Source organism: Microcaecilia unicolor, chromosome 2 (assembly GCF_901765095.1).
Source record: "Microcaecilia unicolor chromosome 2, aMicUni1.1, whole genome shotgun sequence".
In the NCBI taxonomy this organism is placed as follows: domain Eukaryota; kingdom Metazoa; phylum Chordata; class Amphibia; order Gymnophiona; family Siphonopidae; genus Microcaecilia; species Microcaecilia unicolor.
In genome coordinates, this window is record NC_044032.1 from 356509527 (window position 1) to 356522650 (window position 13124).

At 42.7% G+C, this 13124-nt stretch overlaps 1 protein-coding gene across 1 annotated transcript in view; it reads left to right on the plus strand.

The window, feature by feature from the left end:
• Positions 1 to 13124, plus strand: part of WRN (WRN RecQ like helicase) — a 442993-nt gene that overhangs the window by 148560 nt on the left and 281309 nt on the right. The window contains 3 exon segments of the mRNA XM_030194495.1: positions 1310 to 1378; positions 8090 to 8172; positions 10562 to 10668. Of these exon segments, the coding sequence (XP_030050355.1) occupies positions 1310 to 1378; positions 8090 to 8172; positions 10562 to 10668 (259 nt within the window).

A 13124-nucleotide genomic window follows, 5' to 3' on the forward strand; every position in this document is an offset into this window, starting at 1 on the left:
CCTTAATAGGTTGGAAATGTCACCACTGCGCAAATTATCCATGACATGATCCAATATCATGCATTTTAAATCTGATCACAATGTTGTACCATGGGGTTGGGGGGGGGGGGGATTTGGGGGCAGGCACAGGATTGGGGAGTTCTGTGTTATACATTCTGTATCTCTATTATCGGCTTATTTGCTGTATGATGTTTATATTTTCAATAAAATTTGAGAACCCCCCCCCCCCCCAAAAAAAAAGGCTGTAAAAGAGAAATGTCCCAAAAACTGATTTCTTTGGAGGGGGGAGAAAAAGAAAATGTTGGTAATGTTTCCTGGTTGTTATTGAGGAAGAGAAGAGCAGGGAGGGGGTTGTAGGAGGGAGAGATCTCTGGGGGCCTATTTCCAGAATCCCCTGTCTTCTACTCCCTTTGAGGGGGAGACACGAAGGATTGATGAATGAAAGAAGGAGAAAGTTAAGAAGGAGGGGGTTGACCTGGACTGCTACAAGTAAATTGTTTTCCATACTGGTTAAATACAGGAATGTGTTTGACATAACTTTGTCAGTACTAATAATAGGTGGTTGGCTACTGTTGAGTTATCAGTAGACAGTACATGGATAGATGAAGATCTGTGTTCTGCTTATTTTGTATTTCAGGTTTTTTAATTGCTCACCCAAGCAGCTTGGTTTGTTTATGAAAATGTACAATGATATATTGCTCATCATGTTAATCTGGATGAAGATATATGCCTAGTTTTCATGTTTACAATATTTGTGGCTAGTAACCATATTGCCATTCCTTTAATCTCCTCATCTCTCAGTTTCTGTCTTCATCTTCCCTCCCATAGTGGATAAACATACTTGATCTTTATGTATCTCAATCATATGTAGAAAAGCTGAACCACACAGCACTGCCCAAAGTTACTGCAAGTTAGTCATTTTCAGTGATTTGGATTTTAGATGTAATTATCTGTCTTTCGAAACCCAAAGTTAAGAAGTAAGAGGGGATGAATTAACTTGTTAAACATCACAAGGAGCATCAGTGGGGGAAAAAAGCAGGATTTGAACCCTGACTCCCCTGGTTCTTACCAGGCTGTTCTTCCACTTTTTATATTGAAGCCTAGAGGTATGCACGGGTATAGAGTGTGCACATGCTTGTGACAGATTAAGTTCCAATGCTAGAGGTGTGATCAAGAGCATAAGTGGGGTGTCAGCTCAAGCAGAAAGACAGAGAAATCTAATACTGTATATAGATTTTTAACTGTTTAGTGTTTGTGGGTGTGCACCATGCTAGGCTGTGGAAATCATGGTACTTTCTTTTCGTTGTAGAATGTCAAACATTCCTGCATGTTTCCTTGGATCAGCCCAGTCCAAAAATGTCATTCAAGATGTAAAAGAGTAAGTCAGTCATTTTTTTCTTCTGTTTCTTTATTCATAAATGTTTTGTCACGATATGGTGCTGAGGAAAGTTTGTGAATCCCAAAAGATAAAAATGAAAATTATAAGTTCTAACTACAACACTCTTATTTAATTGAAACAAGTCTTATATGCAATAAAAAGTGTATAAATTAAGCAATTATTTGCTTCTTGAGACACAATAATGTACAAGGTAGGAACAGAATCAATGTGTGAAATTGCAAGTGAACCACTAGTTTCCTTAAATAACTGGGTAATAAGTAAACCACTCTGTAGAGTAAATCCACATGACTTAGAGGCAGATGCACTAAACGTTTTTCATCGTTAAATGAGCCCTCGGGGAAGAATTTCCGATCCTTTCCATGCACTTAAGCCTATTTTCCGACGACAGTAGCAGCTAACGAAAACGGAATGGAGATGAGCAATTAGTGTGAAAACCCCATTGAAACGACATGCACTAACCTTTTCCGATTGCCTTTACGCAGGAAAAAGGCAGGAAAACTAACGAGAGGTCTGGACCTCTCGTTAGGACAGCTCTGTGCCAGGAAAAAGTGTTAAGTGAAAAAATAAACAAACTTTGAGCCAATCCCAGCGCATTAGCAGAGCTAAAAGCGCTGTGATTGGTCCAAAGGACCTCAGAAAACACATAAAAAAATAAAACTAAAAAAGGATCGGGAGGGGGCAAGGGCGCTCATCAGGAGCGTCCTGTACGGACGGCCTTGCCCCCCCCCCCCCCGCCGCTGCTCCCCACTTTCCGCCGCTCCCCCCACCCCAAAAAAGCAAAATTGTAGCAGCCCCTGCCCCCCCTCCCTTCCTCACTACTCTCAGCTCCGCCTCCCGACATCCTCCGTCTGTGCCCCGCCCCCTTTGGGGGTCGTCGCCGCCATTCCCCTTCTCCATCGGGCCCCCCTCCCTCTTACCGGGCCCGTGCAGCGCCTCTCTCCTCTGTCCGAAGGCGCTGCACGGGCAAGAAGAACGCTGAATCAGCTGATGCCTGCCTTCGCGATGGCGCGTCTTTCTCCTGCTGCGCCCGCCCCTGTCTGACGTCAGTAACCTACGTAGGTTACTGACGTCAGACAGGGGCGGGCCCAGGAGGAGAAAGACGCTCTATCGCGAAGGCAGGCATCAGCTGATTCAGCGTTCTTCTTGCCCGTGCAGCGCCTTCGGACAGAGGCGCTGCACGGGCCCGGTAAGAGGGAGGGGGGCCCGATGGAGAAGGGGAATGGCGGCGACGACCCCCAAAGGGGGCGGGGCACAGACGGAGGATGTCGGGAGGCGGAGCTGAGAGTAGTGAGGAAGGGAGGGGGGCAGGGGCTGCTACAATTTTGCTTTTTCGGGGTGGGGGAGCGGCGGAAAGTGGGGAGCAGCGGCGGGGGGGGGGGGGGGGCAAGGCCGTCCGTACAGGACGCTCCTGATGAGCGCCCTTGCCCCCTCCCGATCCTTTTTTTAGTTTTATTTTTTTATGTGTCAATTCAATTTGCCATGTGCTTGTGATTTGACTGTTTGTGGCATGCGCAGAGCAGCTAACATAACGCTTGGCTGCTCTGCGCATGATTTGGGGGCCGATTAACGATGTGTATTGTGATTCTTTGATACATTGTACGTTTCAATACCGATTCCAGCATGTGTGACTTTTTTTTTTGGTGCATTTTTCGTTATTTTAAAATCGTTAGGGACTTTAACGATTTAGATTTTTTTACGTTTGGTTGCTGCATCTGCCTCTAAGTCTGAGCATCTTGTCACATCCAAAGGTCCAAAAGGTTTTGAGTTTGGTCTTCATTTTAAAGTATGTGAGAACTCCTGCCATGATCAAAAGAAATTTCAGAGGATCTGCAAGAAAGAGTCGTTTTTTTAATGCATTGAGACCTAGTTATTAATAGAGCGTGCTAGTAGTGGTAGTGCATGCTAATGTGGTAGTGCATGTTAGTAACTTTAGGTGAAAGGGCATTGAATGTCTCTTCACAATAAGAAGAATAAAACAAAGCTAGACTAAGCGATTGGGGGGGGGGGGAGGCAAAGAGCAGCTGCAATTAATGCAATACGATATATCCTGAAAGTCACATACTTTTACCAGCAGGAAGGGTGGCAGTAATTTAGACCAGACCGTAAATTGTAAGCCACTTTGAACTGAAACTTGTTTTTGGATAATAGTGCAAAAATTAAAAAAAAATAATAATTCTGAATCACTCTAAAATCTTGAAGTCCACCAACCTTTGTCCCCAGAATTTGAATTCTTGCAGCTTTTTGACTTCGTGCCTGAACATGGGCCAAACACTACATAGAAATATCTTCTACCTTTTGTGCTCCTTGTACCTGAAGTGAATTATCCAAAGTCAACAGTATTTCCCACAAGGTCTCTAAACTAACCATTGCTGATTTCTCTAAATACTGCAGCCCTGCAGAAGGCATCGATGAACCCAGAGGCGGCCGTGGAGGGGGGCACTCAACCCCCATAAGTCCACTTCTTCCTCCAACAATAGAGAAAGATACCACCAGTGGTGTCCCCATAGCTGAACCCAGTACCTTGGCCTGCTGGGGTTGGATGTTCAGTAATGCCACCAGGAGAGAGGTACTTCTGGGTTGCAGCAGAGCAGTCAGGGTAGCTGGACTTAGCGACACTTCCATCCAAACTTTGTCATGTGGAGCTTCTGGATCTCCAAAGATACCAAACCTTTTGTTCTCAGCTTCACTCTACAAGATTGCAGAGATACCTGAACCATTTAGGGTGACTCAGCGGTCTGGGAGGGTAAGTCCGCAATTTCAGCTTCCTTTTTCCCATAGGGACTGGCAAAAACTCAGGATCACAGTGAATCTCTACAGCACCCGCTCCTTCAGATGCCATCTGGGTTCCCTGGATTGAGACACACTTAGTCTGGCTTCTTCTCAGATATGAGTGGCCCTATTTGTTTTCTAAATTGAGGGGTGAGAGTTCTGCCTACAACCCTATCCTGTGCCATAATGGTGTTGGTGGTATTTTCTTCATGGCTGCTTGTTTCATTGGTATGTTATTTTTTAATTAGTTTCTAGGCAGGCTGCCCCTCTTTCCAGGTAGTTCCACTGGGTTCTGACGCAGAGTTTCTGGCCTAACTGCTACGTATATAATTTTTTCCCGTGGGCAGTTTGTGGCCCTGTACTATTGTTTATTTCTTGTGCCCAGGTGTGCTAATGTTTTTTTACCATTGCTGTCCAGCTCATTTTTCCTTGCTATGTTACGATCTGTGAGATTCTCTCAACAGATATCCACTGGGTCAGTTTCTGCTTCCTTCTCTAGAAACATAAAAAATTTTGCCAGATAAAGACCATATGGCCTATCCAGTTTGCCCATCCATGCCATCTACTCTCCCTATCACTTCCTTACAGATCCTGTGTACTTGTCCCAACCTGTCTTGAATTCATATGCTTTATGACGAAGACCAGTGACCATTTTAGTAGCTGCCCTCTGGACCGACTCCATTCTGTTTATATCTTTTTGAAGGTGCGGTCTCCAGAATTGTACACAATATTCTAAATGAGATCTCACCCGAGTCTTGTATGTTTGTAGAACATACAAGAGCATTCAAGCAACCTAAACTCTTCTTGAAGGTAGAGTTTAGTTCCATTTCTATAAGTACAGCACAGCTCCATCTCTGAATGTAGAGCATGGCTCTCTCTCTTTTTAAGGGTAGAGCATAGTTCCATCTCTGAACATGGAGCAATGCTCCAATTCTGTATGTGGAGCATGGAATCATCTCAAAATGTTTGGCGTAGACATATCTGAATATAACTCTAAATTCCATCTCTATATTTGGAGTATAGCACCACCTCTGCAAGAGAGCATGGCTCCATTGCAATATGCAGAGCATAGCTTTGTTTTAGAACGTACAGCACAGCTCTATCTCTGAGAAGTGCAGAGTACTATTTCTGAGGGTAGAGCATGGCACTATCTCTGAAGATAGGGCTTAGCATTGTCTCTGAAGGTAGAACATAGCTCCATATCTGAAGGTAGAACATAGCTCCATCTCTGAAGGTAGAACATAGCTCCATCTCTGAAGGTAGAACATGGTTCCTTTTCTGGAGGCAGTGTATAGCTCTTTGATTGTGGAACATAGCTCCATTTTGGCTGGTAGGGTATAGCTCCATTTCTAAATCTGGAACATTGCTTCATCTCTACATTTAGAGCATAGCTCCATCTCTGAGTCTATTGATAGTGCCATTTCAGTTTCTTGAGCATAGCTCCATCTCTACATGTGGAGCATGGCTCCATCTCTGGAGAGCATGGATTCATCTCTGAAGGTAGAGCATGGTTTCCTCTCTCCATATGCAGTTTCTTTGAATGTTCAGCTTCGTTACATTCTTGCATGTGAGTCTTCCTTCACCAGTGGCTTTGGGACATAGCTTTATCTTACAATAAGGGGCACACCTTCTCTGGACGTGAAACATGACTACATTGCTGGAGGTGGAGTGCATTTTCCCTCTAGGTATTCATCAGGGCTACATCTTGGAAGTTCTCCAAGACATGGTCTCTAGAGGTGCATTTCAGTTCCATCTCTGGCTATGGAATGCTGCTCCTTATCGTGCTGGAGCACAGTGCTGTCTCTGGATCTGGGGCACAGCTCCATATTTGGATGAGAATCACTGTTCTACCTCTGGAGGTACACCATGCATGCATTTCTGCACATGGACAATAACACCATCTCTAGAGGTTAGATGCTGTCCATTTTGGGCGCTCGGCCTCAGCTTGTCCTTAGCATCTGTTACTTCCTGTCTTCTCTGGTATCTGGTTCTGGCTGTGGAGAGTGAGCTTCATGTTGATCTGTAGAGCATTGCTGAGCCATTCCTGTGGAGAATGGTGCTAGCTGGCTTTGTATGACAGCTAGTCCTGTGTCTACAGAGTTTGGCCTATGGCGAGCCACAGTTCTCTTCTGTGCCAAGCCTTTGTTCATCTTCAGTTTGAAGCCCTCTTGGTTCGGCTGACTCCCTATGGCTTTATGCTCACAGTGGCTTTGTCTCTGCATATTGTGCAGAACTTCAGCTCTGCATTTCAGTATGTTTCTTTGATTAAAAGGTGCATATAGGCCCTACTGGTTTTTGAATAACTCCCTTTCTGTAGTCCCTTTTTGGGGTTAGATTAGAGTTTCTCTACACATGAGCCTCTCCGTTCTCAAATGTTGCTTGCTCTGGGTTGCATCATTCTTATGACACTTCATGTCTCTTAGAGATACAAGTTGGTAACATCCCAGTTACTATATACATGTTGTGGCCTCGGTCTTCATCCGCTATGCTTTCCATATTATCCAGCTTTCTTTTTCCAGGAGAGAGGTTCTGGTTGCCTGTGATTATGATATGCTTTTCCGATGCTTTCATCTCTCCCTATTTGAACACTGCTTTGCTACATCCCATTTGTCTGGCATGTATGTGAAGGAAGGAAAAATTATGTCTTACCTGATAATTATCTTTCCTTTAGTCCTACCAGACCAATCCAGAACCCCTCCCTGTCTGATTTATCCTTAGGTGCTCTACATCTCCACAGAGCTGCTTTCTTTTATTCCTATATCAGTTTCTTTCTTGTCACACATATCCTGACTCAGTGTGATGTATGCATGTCAGACGAGTATGAGCCATGTTATAAATTTGATCTAACACTAGTGAGCCTTTTGGCTTTACCATGGTCCATGTTCTTTACTGTCTATGATGAAAGCACTATTGCTTGACTAATCAAACTACTGATTATTCCAGGCTGCATGGTACACTTAAGGAACTATTTTTTTCTCTATCGCCATCTGCTGGTAGACATACACAACCCATTGTTCTAGTAGGATTAAAGGAAAGAATATTATCAGGTAAGACATAATTTTTCCGTAAGTCAGACCTGAGGAAGCCACTGGTTATCCTTAGAGTTAAGTAGAGGAGTGGCCTAGTGGTTAGGGTGGTGGACTTTGGTCCTGGGGAACTGAGGAACTGAGTTCGATTCCCACTTCAGGCACAGGCAGCTCCTTGTGACTCTGGGCAAGTCACTTAACCCTCCATTGCCCCATGTAACCCGCATTGAGCCTGCCATGAGTTGGAAAAACGCAGGGTACAAATGTAACAACAACAAAAAAAAAGTAACATGGAATGTTGCTGCTTTTTGGAACTCTTACAGGTACTTGTGACCTGAGCTGACCTCTGTAGGAAACAAGATACTAGGCTAGATGGACCTTGGGTCTGACCTGTATGGCAATTCTTATAGTCTTATGTTATGAACTTTAAACGTTTTTATCACAGTCAACTGTCACCCTTTTTTCCCTCATGTTTTCTATTTAGTGAGCTGTAATGATATACGTAGCCAACCTAAGGCTCATCTGACTCTTCTATTTAAACCTAATGTAACTGTGCTGTTTCTTTATTGACCTGCTGAAGAACTTAGCTTTTGAAAACTAGTCACAGATTTATTAAGTTAGTCCAATATTCTGCACAAGATGGGAAATGTCATTTTCAGTACCTTATATTACATAGTTATTCGCAAGCATTTTGAGAGAGTAATGGAGAGATGATATTGAAAAACTTGCTTTGAAAAGCATTTTATATAACATTCTAAAAGAAAAAACATGTCAAAAGAAGTACTTTCAGTTTTTCCACTTCTGGGGACAAAAGCATTCAGCCCTTCACATCACTAAATGGGAGTAGAGATCAGTGTGTTGTATGCCTATTTAATGCAATGCTGGTTTTTCACAGGGGTCTCTACAGAGTTGTGTATATGACTCCAGAATTCTGTTCAGGAAATGTGTCTTTGCTTCAGCAGCTGGATAATACTATTGGTAGGTGGGGCTACTTTTTACTTCAAGAACAAAATGGTTCTGGAACTGGACTTTTACAAAATTGCTTCTCCCATATGCAGGTAAAAGTGTGTATGCACAACCTGTATGCACGTACTTCTATCCACAGAGAGCAGAGGCCTTCCCAGAGCTCACTGTTAGGGGTTTACACTACTACTACTACTACTTAGCATTTCTATAGCGCTACCAGGGTTACGCAGCGCTGTTACACTTATAGATGGCATACTTAGGAAAATTCAAATGCACGCATGTCATTTTTTTCACAGAAAATATTTTGCACCAAATAGCAGGTGTAAATATGCACATTGTTTTCCTGGCATCTTTTTTTTCAAAGCAGTATATGCATACTTTTCCCTTTGAAAATCTAGTGAAGCCCACAAAACTAAAAATATGTACATACTAGCCGTTAAGCCCGTAAAAACGGGCGAGTATTGCAGCCCTCCTCTCTCCCCTGGCCTCACCCCATCCACCGATCCTCCCCCCCATATCCAGCGACCCTCCTCTTGCCCTTGGCCTCCCCCCTCCCCCATGTCCAGCAACCCTCCTCTGTGCCCTGCTCTCACCCCAAGTCCAGCAACCATGGCCTCTCCCCCCTGCCCTCCCCCCATGTCCAGCTACCCTCATCGCCGCCGCTCCCTCCCCCCTCCGTGCCGGGCCCCCTGCACTGACTTGACAGCGCCTCTCACCTCTGTGTGAATGCACTACAGGCAGCAGCAGATCGCTCTGCTGCTGCCTGCAGCGCTTCCACATGGAGGTGAGAGGCGCTGTCAGGTCAGCGGAGGGGGGCGGGAGGATACGGAGGGGCGGGAGGGAGGGTAGAGGTTGTTTTGCGCGATGTTCCTTTCCAGGCGGCAGTGGCGGCGTCCAACAATTCGACTCCGTTTCCCTCTCTATTCCACCCTCTGACGTCTTGACGCGAGGGCGGGACAGAGAGGGAAGTCTGTACTGCGCATTTGCAAGTGAGTATGGTCACTTGCTGTTTATATATTTGATGTTTCATTAATACATGCTGAGGTTAATTTTACAAAGCTTCCTTTGTGTGATGTCTGGTTTACTCAAAGAAAAGGCTTTTATTAAATGTAATGGCTGTATATAAGTACAAATGAAAGAACAATGTTCAACCAAATTTAGATCAACATTAAGAGATCACAAAATATATTATGGATCAATTAGTATTTTCTATAATTAACAAAATTATTCATAAAAACTAAAGTTTCACAAAGCAGGCATCATAGAATTTTTTTTTTTTGTACAGAAAAGAGGCTCAAAATCTCCTGTGTGCCATCTTTCATTCAAACAATCCAAAAAGGATCATCATTTTTACAGCATAGGTACCACTGCTATCTCACAAATTTTTAATTTTTTAAAATTTGTAATTGCATGTAAAAATGCTAGCCATTCTGTTGATAATCCCAACCACAGCTTTGACTAATAGAATAAGTAAACATTTAAGAACCTCCAACTATAGTAAGCATTACTTTCTGTAGCAGCATTCAGACAACCAGGGACCCTGTTTACTAAGCTGCACTAGAGGCCCATAACATTGTACATGGTTAGTGCACACTAATTTTTAGCACACGCTAAAAACGCATTTGCACCTTAGTAAGCAGAGCCCCAGGTCTTTAAGTCACAACAATGCACGTTGGGTCATCGAAACTTAAGTACACCCACTTACAACAAGATAGTGGTTAATGTAAGTTGACATACTGAAGTGTGCTGTGCAATGGTGGAGGAGTGACCTAGTGGTTAGGGTGGTGGACTTTGGTCCTGGGGAACTGAGGAACTGAGTTCGATTCCCACTTCAGGCACAGGCAGCTCCTTGTGACTCTGGGCAAGTTACTTAACCCTCCATTGCCCCATGTAAGCCGCATTGAGCCTGCCATGAGTGGGAAAGCGCGGGGTAGAAATGTAACAAAAAAAAATGCATGCAACTGATAGCATTGTAGAAGTATTATATAAGTTGCACATGTTGGTGACACGCCCATGCTCCGCCTTTGTGTACAGAGTGATTTTGGCACTACTCTATGGAATTACACCTAGCATTGCCAATTATTGGTGCCAGCAATAGGCATAAATGCTGATATTCTTTAACTTATGCGCACATTTGGCATCTAACATTAGGCGTCAACTTATAGAATTGTTTATTCAGTGTGTATTGTCTTATGGAGCTTTTAGTTACTGTACTCATCTTTACAAGATTTAATTCCTCATCTCACCAAAAATAGCTTGAGGTCAGTTTTAGTAAATGTTATAATTTATTTAACCCTTTGCCCATTACATTATCATAGGTTATAAACCCAATACCCACTGTTTTACCCAATATTGAGATAAACCAGAAAACCATTGGATGTTTTACTGATCTCTCTTGTAGGCATAACGTTGATTGCTATCGATGAAGCTCACTGCATCTCAGAATGGGGCCATGACTTTCGAAGCTCTTACAGGACTTTGGGTTCATTGAAAAAAATGCTTCCATTGGTAAGGTTGTAGGAAAGCTGCATAATCATTTCAGACTATAAAGATGTTTGTTGCTGTTCAGAAAGGAATATGTATAAAATTGTTTTACTGGGAATAGTATGTAGTAGAATCTGCAACTACTAGGGACATCTACACTCATGAGTGCTCATTTATTTTGTTAGTGTGCAGAATTGATTTAACATGTGCTAACCGATGAATCAATATGCATACAATTCATTTGCATATGTTAAGAGTTCTAATGTGTGTTAAAACAATTATTTAAAACAAATGTCTAAAATGAACTGAAAAAAAAATGCCTGAAAATCTGGAAGAAGTGTAAAAATGAACCCCAGATTTTTGCCTGTGCACAACCCTATCAGATACCAGCTTGCGTGTGACTCAGTGTTCGTCCATCTCTAGTTCTCTATAGGCTTCTCATGCATATACCTTAACTCAACCCTAAGCTAGATACAAATATCTAGTTTGAACAGGGAGATAAAATTCCCCAGCCAGTCCATTGAATGATTTGAATATCATATCCTGCCATAGCTGCCCCTAGAATCTCTAACCATTTACCCACCACAATGCCATGTCCGGTAACAAGGTAAATGCTGCTAAGTTGGATTTCTCATCAGGACCGTAAGCAGAAAAATCCATACAGCCCATCCAACTCACCTTTTATCCTGTCCTCCAAATTCAAGGGTGTGTTCTCTACTGAGACTACACCTAGTGATGACTCTGACTTTGGGCAGACCTGGGTGAACCATCAATAACACAGCTTAATTCTTTCTCCCATGACCCCTTCAGTCTATAGTAAGGATACCCCAGCTCACCTCACTAAATACTGGTGAATACAAGTCAGATGACCTGCTGTGTAATAATTTTACAGATCAGAAAGAGCCATACCCTGACTATCTTTAGACTGAAATAACATTTTCATCTAAATACTAGAGACCCTATTACTCCATATAAAACTATTTACGTGCCAGTTCAGATCTGCAAAATCTTTGGGGGGATATGATATGTGTTAAAACAGGTATAGTAATTATGGTAGAATATACATTTTCAGAAGGTTAGTTCTTATTTATTTTAAAAATTTCCTATACAACATACTCCACTCCCTAAAGTCTTTTTTAATTCTGTGAATGACTGGGAAAAAATTCTTCTGGAAAAGATACACAACCCTTGGTTATAACCATGACACTGAGATACACAAAGCCCTATTTTTTCACCTTAAACACCTGGAGTCACTTCAGGATGTACACTCCAAGGCCCAAAGGAAATACCTCAGACATGTCCTTGTTTCTTGATACCTTATCAAATGCTCGCAGCAACTCCAGTTTAGGAGACAGTGACTGAACCTTGTTGAAAAATATTAATACATTATCAGCATAAAGCAAATTTTATCCTGCTGCCTGCCTGCTTGGATTCCATGCATCTCACTCAATTTCCATACCACCTGTGCTAAATGTTAAATAGCCAGATTAATCAAGAGGCTTGCTGGTCCCTTTTCCAACATGAAAGGATTGCAAAGTTTTACCATTGACCAGTACTTGTGCTTGCAGATATTAGTACAAAAATCATATCTATTCTACAAATTCTTAAGGTACTCTAAATTGCCTCGGAGCATAGAACAAGTAAACCCAATCCACCGTATCCAAATGCCTTTGGAATGTCTGGTGCCAACACTACACTCAATATACATCTTTGGTTAACCCATGCGACACACTACCCTTTCCAACTTAAGTTGAAGGACTTTAGCAAAGATCTTAACATCCAAATAGATGCGTTCATCCTCTTTAGCCTTGCTTCATGCGAGAGGAGTTCCATCCCCTTTATCGTTTTGATTGCTAATATCTGCTGCCATACACTGGGCAGAAGGGAAGGGAATGGGACTTGATATACCGCCTTTCTGTGGTTTTTGCAACTACATTCAAAGTGGTTTACATAGTATATACAGATACTTATTTGTACCTGGGGCAGTGGGGGATGAAGTGACTTGCCCAGAGTCATAAGGTGTTGCAGTGGGAATCGAGCCCAGGTCCCCAGGATCAAAGTCTGCTGCACTAACCACTTGGTTACGCCTCCACTCCAGAAGAGTTCAACGTATTTCTTTAATTGATACCTAGATCTTTTCTTGACTGCTGACTCCCAAGGTGGAACCTAGCATCAGATAACTATAATTTGGATTATTTTCCCAGTGTGCATCACTTTGCATTTGTCCACATTAAATTTCATCTGCCATTTGGATGCATAGTCTTCTAATTTCCTAAGGTCGTCCTGTAATTTTTCACAATCTGCATGTGTTTTGACAGCTTTGAATAGTTTTGTGTCTTCTGCAAATTTAATCACTTCACTCGTCATTCCGTTTCCAGATCATTTATAAATATGTTAAATAGCACTGGTCCCAGTACAGATCCCTGCAGCTATTCACCCTCCTCCATTGAGAAAAATGGCCATTTAACCCTTCCCTCTGT